Raw genomic sequence first — 21951 nt, 5'->3', positions numbered from 1 at the left:
CTGCAGAGTGGATGGCAACATCAACAGCCTGAGGTATCAAGACATTTGTGCTGCCCTATTACATTACAAACCACAGGAGAGGGCAAATTCTTCAGCAGGATAGCGCTCCTTCTCATACTTCAGCCTCCACATCAAAGTTCCTGAAAGCAAAGAAGGTCGAGGTGCTCCAGGATTGGCCAGCCCAGCCACCAGACATGAACATTATTGAGCATGTCCGGGGTAAGATGAAGGAGGCATTGAGGATGAATCCAAAGAATCTTGATGAACTCTGGGAGTCCTGCAAGAATGCTTCTTTTGCCATTACAGAAGACTTTATTAATAGGTTATTTGAGTCATTGCAGAGATGTATGGATGCAGTCCTCCAAGCTCATGGGAGTCGTGCACAATATTCATTCTTTTTCCACTGCACCATGACTTTATATTCTATATTGTACATTATTTCTGTTAAGTGACAAGACTTTTGTCTAAGCAAAGTCAGATCTTATTGTCCTAAGTAAATAAATCAAAATCAAGATCATATTTTATTTTGGTTAAATAAGCATAATTTAGAGGCCTTTGCCTTTCATATAAGCCACTTCCGATACCAAATGATCAAGTAGAAGCCAAGTTATTTTGTTGTTCCTAAAACGTGGATAGCTAACAATACTTTTTTCAGGTAGTGTAGTGTATAATGCACAGCAGCTGTTTGTGAATGCAAAAGATTAGCAAATTTGCATGAAAATTTGTCATTTTAAGGAAAGCAGTAACTGTGAACCGTTTAATCAAGAAATGCATGAAAACTAATTTAGCAAACTTTAAAATGGCATAACAGGAACACTCAAAACAACTAAAATGTGTGGGGACTAAAGCTTTAAAATGACACAAGTAAATTTAAAGCAACTCATGCAACTATTTTGAAGGAACTCATCTACTGACAAACTCTTAAGATTTCATGAAGCAAAATGTGCAAAGAAATCATTAGTTCAGATTAGTTTAACTCTCTTAAAAATACTGTATATGACTGTCCCATTATGTGATATAACAATGCGGCACAATATAGATCTATATGTTGAAATATTTTAAAAAGCGCATGAGAGAGCGACTCAGTCTGTGAAAGTGAGAGTGAATCAAGGGTTTTCGATTTCATTTTATTTTCAATTATTAAAAAAAACTGATGAGAGTACTGTTATTGCATAAACTGCAGCTGCTACAATCAGCAAAACAGAAATGCCAAGGTTGTGGAATGTCTTTTTTTCTGTTTCATTGAAGTAAACAACATACAGCAGCACTGCATCATCATTTATTGTCTTCAGGCTTGTTTGAAGGTTTTAGGTTGCCTAGTCAAGAATGCACTTAGGCTTCAGACCCAAACCAATCAGTTGTAAAAAAACGTAGAATAGAGCAACTAAGTGGAGTAAATACACTATCAGAAATAAAGAGCGGTCATTGGTGTGGTACACTTTTTCCAAATCGCAACTTTAAAAGGAACATATTATTACCTAAAGTCAACATAATAGTATATAAAAAGTACTCCCGAGATGGAGCTTATTTCATATTTTACCATTTTATTTTTATTTCTAATGTATACAATGTAAATAACCTCATCGTTTACTCTCCCTCATGTGTTTTTAAAATTTCTTTCATCTGTTGAACACAAAAGAAGATATTTTGAAGAATGCTGGTTATTGGCACCCATTGACTTCCATCGTAAAAATACATTAAAAAATAATATTAATTTGTAAATTTAATTCGGAAGTCAAAGGCGTTCCTGCAACCATCATTCTTTAAAATATCTTCTTTTGTCTTCAACAGAAAAAAAAGGCTTTGAACAAGTGAGCGTGAGTAAATGATGGAAGAATTTTCATTTTTGGGTGAACTATCCCTTTAAATAGGCTACAAAAAGATATTACACTCGGTGTTGAGAAGAGAAAATGGAATAAAAAATAAAATAAGAAAACTAAAGAGAGATTACAGTGGCATTTACTTTAAACGGTAAGACTAAAAGTCTCTCATTCAGCACAAATCCACACGCTCTACTTGCTTGACATTAACCGCATTATATACGTTGCTTTGGAAGTCAAAGCATGTTCCAGATGATAAAAAAACGTGCTTATGCAAGACACACAACACTCAAAAATAAAAGAATATATGGTAATGATGTAAAGCTTGCACGTCTGTTTCTCAAACAAAGCCACCATGTGACTTCAGAAGCTGTGGAATACAGTGCAAACAACTCTTATGGCCTACTTCTGCTGCTTTTATACACTTATGTTTACTTTTTGAAATTTGAAAACTTTAGTCCCACATATTTTCACCAAAGGCTTATTGGAAATATGCGCTTCAGCCTACATTTTTGTGAATACGTACTTTAACATACTTTGACTGCAGTTTCTAGGTAAAACAAATGGTATGAAGCAGTATGACGCCAACAATGTCTGTTTCAATGTTTGTTTTCAAGATACTAGTATTCAGCTTAAAGTGACATTTAAAGGCTTAACTAGGTTAATTATTAGACTAGGTTAATTAGGCAAGTTAGAGTAATTAGGCAAATCATTGTACAACAGTGGTTTGTTCTGTAGGCAATCTAATAAGAAAAAATATTGCTTAAGAGGGGTACTAATATTGACCTTGAAATGGTTTTAAAAAAAATAAATCTGCTTTTATTCTAGCCGAAATAAAACAAATAAGACTTTCTCCAGTAGAATAAATATTGTAAGTACTGTAAAAAATTCGTTGATCTGTTAAACATCATTTAGGAAATATTTAAAAATTACAAAAAGGGGTAAAAATTTTGACTTGAACTGCTTATTATATTATCAACGAATGAAGGATTATTTTCATGTATTTACTTGCACAATCCCAAATAAATACCACAAAACAGCTTAATGCCCATGATTTGTAATCAATAACATCTGCGTCACTTAATTATCTCTATATGGACAACTTTACTGGAGTGTTCAGAGTCCTCAGTACTTTGATTTGATGATTTGAGCATTTGGTTAAGGTCTGGTGAAGTAAAATTCCACAAAAGAGGTAAAAGATGAATAAAATCAAGGTAAAACATTGGGCTTGTAGTGCACTTTCCTCTTACTTTTGCTTTTGAATAGACTATTGGTTTGGTTATTATGCAAAACTAACTTTTAAAAGAGTTTTAAACACAGCTGTGTGGCAACAGTGTGTAAATAGAGCCAGCCTCTAATGGTAAAAATGTAAAAAATTAGATTTTTTATAATCACATTTCATTTTAAAAACACTTTGATTGACATTCTCCCTTTGTGCATGTCATCAGAGGGGGAAAGCCCCGCTTATTAGTGACAATTTCTCTGCGATTATCATAAAAAGCCCTGCGTGAGAAGCAGCCGTTTTGAATCCGCTGTTATGCTAACCCATTGGCATTTGTAGCTTTTTTAAAAAGAGTGCTGGGAGCACAATCTCATTTGAATTTAAAGCGAGAGTCACCAAAATGGCACACTTTGGATCAAAGCTTAAAAGGGGCAGTTTTAAAAAGTTATAAAACATTATTTGTGTGGAGTATTTTGAGCTGAAACCTCACAAATACACTCTAAGGACATTATTTTAGAACACTCTGAGGACATTAAGGAGACTCATTTTACATCTTGTAAAAAGGAGCATAATGCACAGTAGGTCCCCTTTAAGTGATTTGTACTACACTTAAAAAATTATTTCTGCTGCTTTTTCAAACTACTTACAGTTAAGGTCAGAATTATTAGCCCCCTCTGTTTATTTTTTCCCAATTTTTCTGTTTAACAGAGAGAATATGTTTTTCAACACATTTCTAAACATAATAGTTTTAATAACTAATTTCTAATAACTGATTTATTTTATCTTTGCCATGATGACAGTAAATAATATTTTACTAGATATTTTTCAAGATACTTCTATACAGCTTAAAGTGACAATTAAAGGCTTAACTAGGTTAATTTGGTTAACTAGGCAGGTAATTAGGGTTATTAGGCAAGTTATCGTATAATGATGGTTTGTTCTGTAGACTTATACATAAATATGTAATATATAATATCGAAAAAAATATAGCTTAAAGGGGCTAATAATTTTAACCTTAAAATTGTTTTTAAATAATTAAAAACTGCTTTTATTCTAGCCGGAAAAAAAAAAAATTCCAGAAGTAAAAATATTATCAGACAAACTGTGAAAATTTTCTTGCTCTCTTAAACAAAATGTGGGAAATATTTAAAAAAGAAAAAAAAAAAAAAGTTCAATCCACTTAAAGGGCACCTATGATGAAAATCATCCTTTGTAAGCTGCTTGGTCAGAAGTGTGTTCTGTATAGTGTGTCCATAGTCATATTGGGGTGATATAAAGACAATAAGTCTCTTTTTTTTAAATTTCCGGACGTTAAAATGGGATCCAAATCCAGCGGTGTAGAGGACAGGCCCGCAGGGCACGCACCACGGGAGGGCCCCGTGTGATGAGGGTGTGTGTGTGCATGAACTTTGTATTGACATTGTGTGTGACTCATTGTTGCAGAAAGGCTTGAATTAACTCCACAACAGATATCAAATAATCATTGGGAAAGTTCTTACTGTACTATTTCACACAAATGTTATGTGAAATCTGCTTCCTTCATGTCTGTCGGAGGAGACAGGCGGACGCAGAGACTGAGCTGCGGCGCACTGACAGGTACGTGGGAACAGTGAGCGAGGAAAACTAGCTTTAAAGGCACCGGCCACAAAAACCGCTACATGGTTGTTCACAGCAGAAAATCTAATTTTCTGGAAGCTATAATAAATAATTAGATGGGTGTTTTGAGCTGAAACTTTACAGACACATTCTGGAGACACAAAATACTTATATTAAAACTTGAAAAAGGGGTAAAATAGGTGCCCTTTAAATTTGTTAAAACAGGTCCTAACTTAATCTATTTGTATTGAGACAACATGAAAGAATTTGGCAACACAATCTCACGGCAATTCGTAACTTTTTGTTTTTGTGTGCAAGTCGATTGAATTTGTACAATCTCATTCGTACAATTTAGTATGATTTGTTCATTCACCAATGACCGTTGGGTTTAGGGATGGGGTTTGGTGCCACACCTACTTTCTAAAATCGTACTTTTTTATACAACTGAACATACGAACTCATACGAATTAGCCACTAAACTGAATAAAACGTAAAATATGTTTCTTTGTGAGATTCAATTCAATTCACCTTTATTTGTATAGCGCTTTTACAATGTAGATTGTGTCAATGCAGCTTCACTTAAAAGGTCATAGTAAATTGGAACAGTGTAGTTCAGATCCTGGTGAAATTGGAGGAACTCTGCATTTTTTAAAGTCTACAAGCCTCGCCTTCTCAAGAACATGCACAAGATTTTGTATATAAAAACATTTGCATAAATACAGTCTGAGAAATAAATCTCCACATGGGTTGCTTTTTTCATCCCACCAAAAAAAAAGAAAGTCCCTGTCTGCACCAGTGGTGTAGTTGTTAGTGCGTCGACACATGCACTCCACTATGCCGATCCTTCCCCTCTCTCTGCTCCCCACACTTTCCTGTCAATATTCTCTACTGTCCTATCAATTAAAGGTGAAAACTCCGAAAAAATTATTATAAAAAAAAAAAGAAAGAAAGTCCCTTTGAACCAGCACACGGCTATTAAACGTCAACACAATCTCATGGCTATTTGTAACTTTTTGATTCGGTGGCTAATTCGTATGAATTTGTACGATCACATTCATACAATTTAGTACGATTTGCTTATTCCCCAATAGCGGTTGGGTTTAGGGGTGGTGTTTGGTTAAAATCTTATGACTTAACTTGTACGAATTTGTACGAATTAGCCACTAAACTGACAAAATTTAAAATAGTTACGTTTCCTCATGAGATCAGGCTGAGTTTGGAGGAACTCAGCATTTTTTACAGTCTACAAGCCCCGCTTTCTCAAGGACGTGCACAAGAAGGTTTTAAAGTATATAAAACATACAACAAAACTCATTCTAAGTAACATATTCCAAATTGGCAAACATGTAGACAGCGCCCTCTAGTGGATTTGTCATCTGAAACATGCGTCGAAACACACCCAAAGCAACGTATTCTACGTTTCACACAAATATAGTCTGAGGAATGATTCCCTAATGACTATAGGTAGCTTTTTTCATCCCACCAAATAAAGAAAGTTCCTCTGAAACAACACATGGCTAATAAACGCCAACATATCTTTCATGTATAAGAACTAATATTCTTATAGAACAGATATTGAAAGCTCTCTCACCTTCGTGCATTAGTGCAGATGACCGCAGCCAGCTGCAGATTGGTTTGCAGTGACGTCACTCGCTCAAGTTCCTAAAAACACAACACAAGTTTTTTGAACAGAGTTTATCAAGACCATTAGGCTTTGGTATCATTTGAAGGCAATTGTGACAATGGCTACGACCTTCCTTCCATATAGCTGGATAGTACCTCTCATGGATAACTGCGGATCTAACCTTGGTGCTTAATGGGTTCAGGTTTAGAGACACTGTCTTCTATTAGGTTATTTTTTCAGGCCCGTTATGAACAATAAAGAGAGAGAGAGGGAGATGATAATGTTGACAAGCTTTCATTATGGGCATGAGAAAAGCAGCACAATGAGAGGGAACATGCTCCTTTAGCCTACACCGACACATCCAACAACTAATAGACTGCTGAAGTTCATGTGTTTTCTTTTTTTGGTGAGGTTTTTCAGCATTGTGGGATTTGAAGAGCGCAGCTGTCACAGCCTGAGGTGAGCTCACACTGAGTGACCCAGTCTTTCAACGCACATTAGATCTGGCCAAAAGAGAGCCAGCCTTCAGCGCCCAAACATCATCCCACTGTCACGTTAAAGATAATTATTTTGCCAAAGAATACGAGGTGGAAAAAATCAATTTCTCACAGCAGAAACAGATGCTTTTTATGCAGAAGCGCCACAAGGGAAACCGTTCATTCCTCAGAACGGCCATCAGTAGCAAATTCCCAGAGAAGAATGGACCGTATTGAACTTCACGCCCGGAGAACATCCCGAAGCCTATGAAGTACCGTCAAATAAACGACAGTACAAACAGGAGCGCAACAAAAGCGTAGTGTTGGATTTGTTCTGCCGTTCGGTCTACTGACGAACACATGAAAGGCGGGAGGTTAACTGGGTTTTCTGCGCTGAGGAATCACAGGCGGTTCGTTTAGCCAGGGCATCTGCAGAATAAATCAGTGCGATTTATTCAGGGGAATCTGTGTTTGTGAGACGGAGAGCTTTTGAAGTGCCCTTGGAGTTGCCCTCGCTAGAACAGTAAGCTGAATCCAACCGCAACCCCGCTGAGTCACAGGGTCCTTAAGGGATCTGGTGGGCTTCGGAGTTCAAACAAGAGTGACTCACTGTCTACATGCACACACTGCAGAGAGTTGGGATTGTCACTCTTGTTTGAGTTGTTTAGAAACATGTGGCATAATCCGATTTACTCTCTTAAATGATCAAATGAAAGCATGGCAGTTGTTCAGCTGATCTGAAATCTTTCAACAACAGATAAAAACTAAAAACTAAACTCCATAAACAAGTTTAGAAAATGATATATGATCTAGGACATTTACACTACACATGCTACACAGTAAAATCATAATGGTTTTCCAAACTTGTGATTAATTTTTTATGGCTTTGAATTGTTTAATGCACCTTGATCTTTTTTGGATGCTGAAAAGTTTGATAAAAGTGACTTTTTTTAAATTTATTTTTTACTTTTTTTGATTATATTTTTTACAATACAGAACAAATGAAACCCCCCCCCCCCAATCATTTAACAGAAAAAAAACATGCTAACATATATTATTACACACATAGATATCAATATGCACATACATAGTCAAATACAGGGCTTGACATTAACACTCGCCACCCTGACAAATGCGGGTAGATTGCAGCCGTTTTGGCTAGTTAACTTTTAAATTTAAGTTTTCTTAAAAGCAGGGTTCGACAAAAGGATGGCCCAATATTCCTGCGAATGTGACCCGAATTCCGTGACGTCAATTTTGTGATCCAGAATCGAGAAGCAGCACGACTGACAAAAAAATGATTGTGTTAAGCACAAGCAAAAGAAAGCAGGTGAATACCGAATGAGAGGATGATCACTCGCGCGCACAGGTGATGTGATGCACGTGACTGTTTAAAAAGCGTGCGCGCTCCCGTTTACTTGCTCGAAGCAACCATGCATAGAGGAAACGCAACTGGTACGATTGGTTCTCTTTGAAGTAGACTGGATGAAAAAAGATATCCTTTTGTAAACAGCAGCGGTTTGCTGCTTTCGCTTTAACTATTCTTTGAACAGATTATTAATTGGCCTAATGTAAACCGTGTGCGTATGCTTTCATTATCACACAGTATGTTTTTACATGCTTTCTTTTGCTTAGTTATTTTGGTTATTATGGTTATTCATTTTTTTTTTTACAATAACATTGCTTTAATATGAGATTAACTTCCCATTCATGTGTAGTTAACTAGTGATCAGGGACCTTCAGCTAGGACAGATTACTGTGTGCACATACAGTATTAGATGCATGACTATAATTATTTATTATTTAAATGTCAACATTTTATTTTATTTTTTAAGAAATGTTTTGTTGAATTTAAAAGCGCATGTATACAGTAATATTTTGCTTGTTTTGACATTATTGAAAATTTGTGGCTAATAAATAATAATGTATTTATTTTGTGAGGCATGTGAAAATAACACAAAGTCTAAATCAATTAACTTTAGCGTGACAAAGTCAAATTTATGCATATAAAACATATTTTACCAACAACAAAATTATGGCTAGTGAAAATGGTGAGTGGCTAGTACTGTCAAGCCCTGATTACCTATATATCCATAATAAAAAGAGTAAAAAAAGGGAAAAAGTTCAACGCATGAGATTGCTATATCTCTTCCAATTACCATCCACTTAAATGGGGATGTCTTTATATTCCCTATTTATCAACCATTTTTCCCAACCCTTCCTGAAAAATATCTGTTTTCATCCTCAACATAAATGTCAGTTTTTCCATTACATGAATTTCTTCAACAATCTCAAACCACTGCTCAAGCTTCAACATTGATTCTTTAAGCCAGTTCCTTGTTAGTTTTTTGCGCTCACAAATATTGGTCACCATGACTTTTTTGATTTTTAATATTGTCTGGGTTGGTGTTGTAGAAATTATGGTACAAAAAATATGGTAATACAATGCCTGTACATTTCCGGTCATTTTAAGAAATAAAACTCCTATATATTCTTTCTTCAACAATATATTCTTAGAAATAACTAAAATGTCAGTAATTTGTTAAAATGTAGAGTTGAATTTTCAACATCAAAAGTCGACAGATCAACATCCCATAAATCAATTCATAACAAAAACAAAGCACATACACGTGTAGATGGAACCGGTTAATTAACAGATATTTTACAGTGTATTTCAAAGTCTGTCAAGAGCAATTTACACCAAGGTTAATGATAACTGTAACTATAAGGTTTAAATATCAAGAACGCCAACAGCTATAATCATAATATTAAAGGTGACATAGAATGAAAATCTGAACAGGCAATGCTGAATAATAACAGTTCAGTACATGGAAAAGGCATGCAGTGATGATCTAATATCACTGTTTCCTATTTCTCATGTAAATCCTGTCAGTGTAAATATAATATTAACATTAACCTTCCAAATATGGTCAAAACCACCCATATCATATTAGAGCCAATTCCTAGGGTTGGAAATGGATCTGTAAAATCATTCCTGGAGATTTTTTTTGCACTTATCCAAACCACATAGCTTCTATGTAGATATCAGAGAACAATTTATTACATCGTATCAATGCACACTATGACACATTTAGTATATCATAATATTACTAAAGATGCTCAAAAAATGCTATACTTCAAAATGTTTTTGAAGCTTAATAAACATAGGGGTATACTTTACAGCGGTTAAACTAATTCTGCACTGCTACATTCTAACACTCCAGCTGTTAATCCAATTGAATCTTGTATCTGAAAGCAACGAGCTGCCAGTGGAATCTTCCCTAATTTTTTTAAATTTCAGTTTTTGTATAATTTTGTGTTTAATTGAGTGTCTTGATTCACATTTTTTTCAATTGTTTGTGAAATTTACAAGCAATTTGTACCAGATTTTATATTATGGTTGTCTCCAGGCTTGACGTTAACTTTTTTGATCACCAGCCACTGTGGCTAGTAGTTTTCCAATGTAACTAGCCACAATTTTGTTGTTGGGAAATATTTTTTATTTGCAAAAATATGACTTTGACATGCTAAAATACTTGGTTTAGATTTTGTGTTATGTCCACATGCCTCCTCATTCATTTCACTTTTCGTGTGTCGTGTATGAGCAAATGGGTCATGGTTTCATAGTGTTATATTGCAATTAGTTTTTATTTACATGACTTTTTCAAAACTCAAAATTAAGGATTTACCAAATTTATCTCTGACCACACGAAACAATAATTATTGCTTAGCCACAAATTTAAATGTGTCAAACAAGCTGTATATAGCTGTATACTATACTTTTTAATTAACAAAACATTTCTTAAAAAAAAAAACAAAGAAAAACAATTGACTTTTAAAAATAATTATTGTCATGTATCAAAAATGTGCACAGCAAACTGTCCTCACTAAAGGTCTCTCAGATCACCAGTTAGCTACACATAAATGGGGAGTTATTCTCATATTAAAACAATGTTATTGTAAAAAATATATAATTAAACCATATTAACAAAAATAACTGTAAGCAAAAGAAAGCCGGTGAAAAACATGCCGTGTGTGATAATGAAAGGATGATCCCGCTCACACGGTTAAGGCCAATTAATAATCTGTTCAAAACGAAAAAGCAACCAGTGCTGCTTACAAAAAGACAAATTTGGAGCTCTTGAAAGCAGCAAGACTGTGGGTGCATAATTGAAAGAGAATCGATCACAGTTGCGTTTCAGACACGGTTGCTTCACGCAAGGAAACGGGAGCGCGCACACATCAGCTGTTAGCGCAAGTGATCAACCTCTCATTTGGTATTCAGCTGCTTTCTTTTGCGCTCGCAAACAAAATATTTTTGTTGGTCATGCTGTTTCTCGATTCTAAGATCACATTTGCACGCATATTTAGTCATCCTTATTGTCGAACCCTGCTTTTAAGAAAACTACAATTTCAAACTTTTTTTTCAACCAGCCAAAGTGGCTAGTGAGAGTGTCTATCTAACACGCCAAAGGTGAAATCTACCCGCATTTGGCGGGTTGGCGGGTGTTAACGTCAAGCCCTGGTTGTCTCAAGCCAATCATGCACATCAGAGTTGATCAGTTTCTAACCTCATTCTCTATTTAACATCAAAAATGGCTGAACTTGTCAGTGCCAATAGCCTAGCAGTAAAGTGTGCAGACAATTGAAGTGCTTGCAGCGATCCGAGTTCGAGTCCTGGCTCGAGATCCTTTGCCAATGCTTCCCTCCCCCCTCCCCTCCCCTCTCTGCTCCCCATGTATTCCTGTCTCAAATCCACTGTATAATAAGGGTGAAAAAAACCCTAAAAATATATAATTATTAATGGTAAAAATCCAAATGCAGACAGACTGCAACGTGTGAAATATAAACACAGAGCTATTAATCCTATATTACCAATTTGATACAGCACCAGAAAATAAAACGCTCAAAAGAATACAGTGTGTTTTCGAGGGCATATTGGTTTGGAGGGCAAAAATGCTTGAAATTTACAAATAATTCCAGTGTGACTTGCGTCTTATGTACTTCACCCAAAATCCATAATTAGCTTACCAACAGGCTATAATCTAACATACACTGACATCAAATGTGAATAGAGTTACAGCCTCCATAGACTGTGACATACACAGACTGTGTATGATGTCCTGCATAGAGCAAGTTTTTGCAGTGATATTTTGTCACTTTTTTGCTGTTTGTGTGATAGGTTTGACAAAATATATCCCAAAATGTCTAAAAGCACAGGCTTTTATGATCCAGCTCAAAAGCATGGCCGAAATCCCGTTTTATCTCTGAAAAGCCTGGGACAAATGCAGGCTGCTGAGGTGTAAAATGGCTTGTGGCGAAGCACCAGCAGACCTAAAAGCTCTTCAAATGGACGAACACAAATAGCCATATGTCTCTCTCTGCTTCTATTTGCAGAGCACATATTAGGAGTTAATGTTTTTAGTGTTTAAAGCTCCCGTGAAGTGCATTTTTTATTCAAAGTATTCAAATAACTCCTCCCCTTTGAAAAAAAAACAGCCAATAGCATTTTGTTTGTATCACAGCTCTGCCAGTGAGTGATTGAGATCAAATGAAAAGCAATCGAGAAGTGTTGAGAAGAGGGCGGGGCATGTCAGAGACTAGAGAGCATTTGATTGGTCAAAAGATTTGATGAGAAATTAAAGTATGAATAGGCGTCAAACAAATCATTGATCGTTGACGCAAGCTTTGGATGTTTACATCTTCTAAATGCAATTTTTGTCACTTTTTTGGAGCACATTAGCTTACAGATATCATTGAGACTAAAGTAATGACAATAACAATCAAAAAAACATTATTTTAATTTCACTGACCCTTAAATGAGTTTGTATTACACTGATCTGAGCTAAACTGAACTGAATTTCAACAGTGACATTTATACTAAACTGAACGAGTTTCAATTGATGAAATATCACTGTTTCCTAATTAATATTCACGACCCTTCCAAATATGGTCAAAACAAACCATATCATATTAGGACCAATTCCTAGGATGGAAAATAGACCCATAAAATCATTTCAAGAGAACAATTCATTTTCAGAGAACAATTCATTATATTGAATCACACTTTTAAATATCATAACATTACTAAAGTCCCTCAAAAGAAATTTGTACTGTAAAAGTTTTTTGAAGCTTAATAAACATGGGGTATGTTTTTTTTTGTCACTGTTTTGGAGCACACTAACTTCTAGATATCCTTGAGGCCAACCTAATGATACTAACATCCAAAAAAAACTTTTTAATTTCACGGAAACTTTAAGAGAGGTTTATATTACACTAATCTGAGCTAAACTAAACTGAACTGTAACAGTGACTTTTATACTAAACTGAACTACAGAAGTTTGAGTTTATCAAATTTCACTGTTTCCTAATTCTCATAATAATCCTGTCAGTGTAAATATAATATTAATATTACGACCCTTCCAAATATGGTCAAAACCAACCATATCATATTAGGGTCGATACCTTAGGTTGGAAATGGATCTGTAAAATCAGTTCGACAATTTTTTTTCCCACATATCTTCTATGTAGATTTCAGAGAAACATTTATTATATTGAATCACGCCTTTAGATCTATATATCTAATACTGCATATAATAATATTACTAAAGTCCCTCTTAAGAAATCTCTAGTGTAAAAGTTTTTTGAAGCTTAATAAACATGGAGTATGTTTATTTCTTCTTAATTAAATTTTTTCACTGTTTTGGAGCACATTAGCTAATACACTCACTGGCCACTTTATAAGGTACACCTGTCCAACTGCTAGTTAACGCAAATTTCTAACCAGCCAATCACATGGCAGCAACTCAATTCATTTAGGCAAGTAGACATGGTCAAGACGATATGCTGCAGTTCAAACCGAGCATCAGAATGGGGAAGAAAGGGGATTTAAGTGACTTGGAATGTGGCATGGTTGTTGGTGCCAGACAAGCTGGTCTGAGTATTTCAGAAACTCCTGTTCTACTGGGATTTTCACGCACAACCATCTCTAGGGTTCACAGAGAATGGTCTGAAAAAGAGAAAATATCCAGTGAGTGGCAGTTCTGGCACACAAATGACTTGTTGATGCCAGAGGTCAGGGGAGGATGGCCAAACTGGTTCCAGTTGATAGAAAAGCAACAGTAACTCAAAAAACCATTCAATACAACCAAGGTATGCAGAAGAGCATCTCTGAACGAACACATCTCTTAACCCAAAACACGTCAAACCTTGAGGCGGATGGGCTACAGCAGCAGAAACCACACCGGGTGCCACTCCTGTCAGCTAAGAACAGGAAACAGAGGCTACAATTCACACAGGCTCACTAAAATTGGACAATAGAAGATTGGAAAAACGCTGCCTGGTCTGACGAGTCTCCATTTCTACTGCGACATTCGGATGGTAGGGTTAGAATTTGGCATCAACAACATGAAAGCATGGATCCATCCTGCCTTGTATCAACGGTTCAGACTGGTGGTGGTGGTGGGTTTATGGTGTGGGGTATGTTTTCTTGGCACACTTTGAGTCCATTAGTACCAATTAAGCATTGTGTCAATGCCACAGCCTACCTGAGTATTGTTGCTGACCATGTCCATCCCTTTATGACCACAGTGTACCCATCTTCTGATAGCTACTTCCAGCAGGATAATGCACCATGTCAAAGTGCAAATCATCTCAGACTGGTGAAAATGACAATGAGTTCACTGTACTCAAATGGCCTCCACAGTCACCAGATCGCAATCCAACAGAGCACGTTTGGGATGTGGTGGAATGGGAAATTCACATCATGGATGTGCAGCCGACAAATCATACACCATATACCTGTAGAACCTTGTATATATAGTATGCCACGAAGGATTAAGGCAACTCTGAAAGCAAAAGGGGGTCCAACCCAGTACTACAGTAGTAAGGTGTACCTAATAAAGTGGCCGGTGAGTGTACAGTAGATATCCTTGAGACATACTGATACTAACATCCAAAATAAAACGTTATTTTAATTTCACTGGACCTTTAAGTGGCATTTGCATTGCACCAATCTGAGCTCAATTGAATTTTAACAGTGACATTTACACAAAACTGAACTGAAGGAGTTTCAATTTATCAATTTGAAATATTATGGCTTTTACTGTCTTTCATCTACATTAAGCTGCTTTGACACAATCTACATTGTAAATAGCCCTATAGAAGTAAAGATGAACTGAATTAAGACAGCAGGGGTTTATAAATAGTGCTTTGGTGAACCTTTGGCTCCTAGTTTTTGACTATGCATGAGTGGGTTTTCCTGAAGCGTTCTCTACTTAAGGTTACAAGGTTAGAATATACTTAGAACTTCAAAACATCAACCTGAGCTACAAATGGATAAAAGGATTAATGTTATGGGGCTTTTTACTCAGCATGCGTCCTCGATGTTGTTTAAAAGCATGAGGGAATGTATGAGATATGTTACTCTCCACCTCGATGGCGAATACAAAAAGAATATGTAATGCTTTTTGTGTTGGCTTACAATAGCTCAAGGGCAATTTACTGTAGGAGCAATCTTGAAATGTTTTCTGCTCCACTGTCTATTATAAAGGCTGGATTTGAGGTCAGAAGATAAATATCTTCATTCTGTTTGGGATGAAGGCATGTTTGGTGACACATTCAAGGTGAAGCTTGGCATTTCTGTGCCAACAACAAATAAAATAGTATAACCACAATTTATACGCTATTGAATACCTCCATTTCTACCATTGATTGAACAGATTAGTTAATTTTCACTAAAACAGTTTATTCATGATATAAGGAAGATTATTTGTTTGTTATATAGCAATTTGGACCTAATGAATATGCAGAAATACGCAGAATATTTACTTATGTTTATATTTTTTTTCAGTTTTCATTATCCATATCAGTAATATTATTGAATAATATGCAAATGTTTATGCATAAATTATGCACAATACAATTTGTAAAGTAACATTTTATGTATTATATGAGAGGACTGCTGCAGCTTTGTTTACTCAAGTGGTTCTAATTGTATTTTGACTGTTTTTGATTTAATTTTTGTGTTCATTTTAATTTTATTTGACGTATTTTACTTTATTTACTTTATTTATTGAGTTGGGTTTTACTTTTTTTATATTATTAGATTTTTTCTTTTACTTTTATGTTAGAGTGTAGTTTATTAGAGTGTTAATTTATTCAAAGAAATTGAAAAGAAAAGGCTGCAGATTCTGCTCTGGGCCTACTGATGATTTATCAAATCAAGTTTCTCCCTCAAAACAGTACCAAACTCTATTGGTAATCAATTGTTAATAAATAGGGTGCAACGGTACATCTATTGACTTCTGTCAACTCTTGGAGAGATTTAGTATGGTAATAAATACGTGGCAATGTTGATGTGTTTGAGCTTGGAGGAATAATTCTGCTGTGGTGCTGCTGCTGCTGCTTTAATTATTATGGCTGAGCAAGTGCAGAGACATGCAGTCTAAGAATACAACACACTGCTGCTGCAAAACACCCCCTATAGCACAGGAGGAGCTGGGGTGGAGGGGGGTCTCCAAAAAACGCACAGGACATGCTAGCAAAAAACAACACTGAATATCTAAAATGCTGAGGAGCAATTGCATTGGCTGCTGAGGCAACAGAAACCAATAACCTGCACTTTGTGGTTGATGGTGTAGGAGCGGAATAGGTGAGACCTACACTGTGAGAAAGCCCTATAACGACCCCTAGTGGAAGGTTTTGTGATAAAGAGTTTAGTGACAAAAGCAATCATGTCTGCTGGAGAGACGCAGGCTGCAGATCAGGCTGGCTGGACTGCGCAACCGATTTGTACGTTTTACACCAGTGTGTAATTGAATATGGGTGAGTCCCCTTGTTTGTTATCCCTTTCGATCCAGATTAATGTTATGATCGTTATTATTTTCTTGTGAATCGCACTGTATGTCTCGCGATTTCCACGTGCATCATAAGTGAAAGTAGATGTTATCAAACCCAACGATCTCATTTCGGACTTTGAACTGGAAATTCACTTTGATCCATAGTAGATTACAACCTATTATGTGTATCTGTTTAATATACATCACCTGATTCAGTAAATAATTGGTGAAATGTTTACTTTTGGGTAGATTTAGTCTCTACAATAATACTGAATGGTCATTCCAATTGCTTACAACAGTATATTTAATTCATCATTCTCATTATAATCCACAATTACTCAATGTATGTTTATTTACATCTTAATTAATAAGTTTGTTTGTACAATGTACTGCCATTGGCAATTGCTCCTCTTTGTATTTTTCTGTCTTAGACCACATGTGTGTAATGATATTCCAGCTTGATTAAACTTACTAAACTAGGTATCCTTCTCTTGTTCACTTACTGGAACTACCCCTATTATCTTGTGTACACGACACCTGAACCCACTGAGCATCCCATACGTACGTATATACACTGAAAAAAATTATCTTTGCGAAATAGTTGCAAACAATTGATACGTGTTAAATTTAAACAAATTAAATTTAGTAATATTCAACTTAATTTGTTTGATTAAATTTAGCCCTAATAAACTGTTTACGACCACTTAACTTAACAAATTTAGTAAATCCAAGGAATCATTGAGTATTTTTTCGTGTGTGTGTATCAGCCTGAAAGAGCTTAGTTTTATGACAGAACTTTGTGTGTATTTTCCAACAAGGGCTCATGTGCCCTTGTGTACATTATGAGAACAAATAAATATGTGCTCGTAGGTACATATGGCTGCATTTTATGTGTAAAATGAACGCTACAGCGTGTTGCCACTGACTGCTTACATCTGTAGGGATGCCTTCCAGAAATCAGGGAAAACAAAAAAAAAGCCCAAAAAACTGTAAAATAATGGTAAAGGCACACAGCCGCAATGGGTTTTTTTTTCTATTTTGCTTTTGAAAATACTATTGGTAGTGTTTAGTGTGCGGGTCAGTCGATATCAAGCTGATATATTATGCACGACGACAAACCGTCCGAGGCAAACGAGAAGGACATTAATATGCAAATAAATATGAGAAAACGTGCCCTAGTAACATATTTGAGAATCTTACAAATGAACAAGCGCCCTTTAGTGGATTTGTGAAAACAAAAACACAAAGACAAAATAGTCCAGGGTACACATTTGTCGGTTCTTAAGAATGTAGTCCTGGGCACATATTTCCAATGAGCCTGGGTTGTTATTTTGTACTTTTAACAATTTAAACTGCTGTTCAAAAGGAAAAAAAAATTATGAGAGAAAATTATCCTTTTTTTTCAGCAAAGATTAATGCTTCATTCAAATAATCCTAGTGTTGGGCAGTAGCGTCGCTACAAATAGTTATGCTACTAGCTTAACTACATTTCTCAGTAGCGTAGCGTCGCTCTTTTCTAAATCAAATAGCTTTTCAGTAGCGAAGCTATTTTTTAGTCAAGTAGTGGAGTAGCATCCACATAAGCTACATTTATCGATCACGGATTAATAAGTGACGGCACCAACATTCACGGAGCTGTGGGGCCGATCTTTAGCTGATAAAAGTAAATCCACATGATCGCAAGAATAACAATTTCTTCTTCTACCTGTTTTACGGTGGTCGATAACAAACTTCTTGGTGCGTTACTGCCACCTCTCACTCTGGTCGGTGACGTCACCAACTGATTAGGCTAACACGAGAAATTTGCTTGATGGGAAGATGACTAAAGGAGAGGAGTTTTTTTTTTTTTTACTGTAATAAAGGCTAAACTATACTATGGTAATTACTATTAGTTTATGATAATTACTAATGATATTGTGTAGTCCAATTCATTAATGAAGAGTTGTAAATATATATACAATAAAATGCTTATTTTCTTATTATTTCCATATACTATAAATAAAGGTAAAAAGCTTTCATTGGATTTCTTGCTTTTGCTGTTATTTACTTTAATTTGTTTCTGTTTGATACAGCATATTATTTGCAGTAAATATTTGAACTAAACAATTATGCCTCATATGTTTCATTGACCGTTTTATTGATCACTAAGATATGATTGACTGAGATTTAAGCTGCTTCAATTTAAAAATGAAAATTGTAAAAATAGCTTGGATGTATTTTTTTATTGCAATAAAAAATAGCTTAGATGTAGCTTAGCTAATTTTTCCAAGTATCTTTTAGCTTAGCTTGCTACATTTCCCAGAGGGTAGCTTTTAGTGTAGTTAAGCTACATTTTAAGTAAAGTAGCTAATAGCTTAATGCACTATATTTTCAAGTAGCTTGCCCAACACTGAATGATCCTAATAAAACGTAGACATATCACAGTTTATACAAAAAATAATAAAATACGAAGCAGCAAAACTGTTTTTAACAATAATCATTTTGCGAGCATCAAATCAGCATATCAGAACAATTTCTGATCGATCATGTGACATTATGGAGTGGATAAATAATGCTGAATAAATAAAACTGAAAACTGTAATGACATTTCATAAAAAGTATGTTTTCACAGTATTATATATGAATGAAATGTAGGCTTGGTGAGCAGAAGACATCTCTGAAAATCATCAAAAAGACTGACCCCAATCCTGTCGGTCTACAAGCAGGCAGTGTTTGTGTTCAGAAACACTATGGCCTGTTCCAAAGCTCTAATGCATTTTTTTTACCTCTGCCACCTAGACCTCAATACAAACAGACACAAAGAGATCTGGCAGCGTCTCTTCAGAGACGACACATCAGAGCAACCTCACCCGCTGAGCTTTTGTCCAGTATGACATACACAGCTAAACACCAAGAGGACAGACCAGAAAAGTCGTCTCTAAAGCAACATTTGAGATATGATGAAACCTATAAATAAATCATGCCTGCAGAAATTGATTTACAAAGAAGGGGCGGACTGTTTTTATGATTTAAAGGGATTCTGTCAGCATTTACTTGTTTTAAACCAGTTTGACTTTCTTCTGTTTAACATAAAACAAGATATTTGAAGAAGATATTAAGATATGTCTCAAATTATGATTTGAGTTCATTTTTACACCCCGATTTCTTACATAATACATTGTTTTTCATTATCTTTCTCTCAATTCGTTTGAAGAAAAGAATTATGTCTTATTTTATTGCCATTTTTTATTAAAATACAATAAAGAATGACTAAATCTGGAGGTAATCATTATCTTTATTCGAAGCAACAAAAAATAAATCTAATTTGTTTCTCATTTTATCCTAAATTGTGCAGCTCTACCTGTACCCATTGACTTCCATAGTTTTTTTTCCCTACTACACTGTAAAAATTCACTCTGTGGTCTTGCAGATTTCATTACGCTTAATATGTACACTTTTCCAAGTACTGGGTTACAGCTGGAAGGGCATTCCATGCGTAAAACCTCTGAAATAAAAACTAAGCTGAAGGAAAGTTAATGAATGTACACGTTATTTCATCGAATTAATTTCCAGCTGTTTTTTTCTATTGAAACTATTTTAAAATGGCTGTAATGAAATCTAATTAATATTATTATCTAAATTTAGCTATTATTTTTAAATAATTTAAAAAAGAGAAAATACTGAGTCAATGCAAAGAGATTAAAATGAGCTTTTTCCAATTCACAATCATTTCCTGCTAAACAACTCATAGTAGGCCTACTGGAGTTTCTAAGCTGCTGACCTTTTTTAATCTCCAACCTAATTTTCTCAGTTTGTTTTATTTTGTTTTATTTATTAAATATAAAATATACTGTTTGAAGGGTAAAAGGGCACCATTTAAACCAATGGTCTCAAACTCAATTCCTGGAGGGCCACAGCTATTCAGATACCACCTCCAACTCATACCTGCTTAATAGTCTCTACAAGTCTCGAACAACTTGATTAGTTGGATCAGCTGTGTTTAACTAGTGTTGGAGCAAAACTGTGCAGAGCTGCGGCACTCCAGGATCAACGTTGAGACCTATGATTTATACCATTAACCACTTTAAATGAATAGTTTCTATTCATGATGCCTGCATTGGAGTTTCCACAAGGAAAGCTGAGAAGCTCTTTGCGGCTATTTACCTTTATTTCTACAAAGGTAAAAACCTCATTTATGATAATATAATGACTAACAAACTTTTAAAGTAACCTATATTTATGGTAGTAGTCTTGAAAAACAAAGCTCTATTGCAATTAACATAGGATGTCAATGGTTACCAATGGTCTATCTTCAGATATCTTCTTTTTTGTTCATCAGAAGAAAGAAATTCATACAAGTTGGAAACTGCTTGAGGGAGAGTAAATAGTGAGTCTTTTTTTTTGGGGGGGGGGGGGGGGTTAACTATCCCTTTAAGTCATATACAGTTGAAGTCAGAATTATTAGCCACTTAACAGAAAGAAAATTGTTTTTATTTGTAGACATAATAGTTTTAATAACTAATTTCTAATAACTGATTCTTTTATCTTTGCCATGATGACAGTACATAATAATTTACTACATATTTTTCAAGATACTAGCATTCAGCTTAAAGTGACATTTAAAGGCTTAACTACTTAGGTAAACTAGGCAAGTTAGAGTAATTAGGCAAGTTATTGTATAATGATGTTTTCATCTTTAGACAGTCGAAAAAAACAATATTGCCTAAGACTGAAATCAAGACTGAAAACACATCTGTTTAGCTGTGCCTTTACTGAATGAGCACTGTGCTATGTCCAACAGATCGCACTATTATGTTTTTCTCTTCTTTTTCAGTCTTTTATAACACACTTTATCTGTTTTTATGCTTATTTATTTTATTTATTAAATTTTTTTTATCATTTTTATTATTTGTTTTTATTTCTCTTATACTTGTTTCTTTTAATCCTGTTTATGTAAAGCACTTTGAATTGCCACTGTGTATGAAATGTGCTACATAAATAAACTTGCCTTGCCTTGCCTAAGGGGGCTAATAATATTGAAATTAAACAGCTTTTATTCTAGACGAAATAACAAATAAGATTTTCTCCAGAAGAAAAAATATTATAGGAAATACTGTGAAAATTTCCTTGCTCTGTTAAACATCATCTGGAAAAAAAAATTAATAAAACAATTCAAAAATAATAAAAAATAAAAAAACTCACAGGAGGGCTAATAATTATGATTTCAACTGTATATGGAACACATGTTCTGAAGACTTTAGTCCTTTCCAATTTTAAAAGAACTAAATTTTGGCCCTCTGATGTCAGAATTAAACCATTATCAAGAAAAAAACAACTGACAACTGCCTCCATCATGGATCAAGAGAGAGTCCAAACACAAATCCTGACGCATGAT

At 35.1% G+C, this 21951-nt stretch overlaps 1 protein-coding gene across 1 annotated transcript in view; it reads right to left on the bottom strand.

Annotated features, from left to right (window-relative positions):
• LOC130246323 (syndetin-like) overlaps positions 1–21951 on the bottom strand; it is a 382903-nt gene that overhangs the window by 335497 nt on the left and 25455 nt on the right. Inside the window, exon 5 of the mRNA XM_056479201.1 lies at positions 6230–6300. Coding sequence (XP_056335176.1) covers positions 6230–6300 — 71 coding nt within the window. The remainder of the gene's footprint in view (positions 1–6229; positions 6301–21951) is intronic.

The sequence above is a fragment of the Danio aesculapii genome, chromosome 19 (genome assembly GCF_903798145.1).
Source record: "Danio aesculapii chromosome 19, fDanAes4.1, whole genome shotgun sequence".
Lineage (NCBI taxonomy): Eukaryota > Metazoa > Chordata > Actinopteri > Cypriniformes > Danionidae > Danio > Danio aesculapii.
This window is presented reverse-complemented; position numbering and strand designations above follow the sequence as displayed.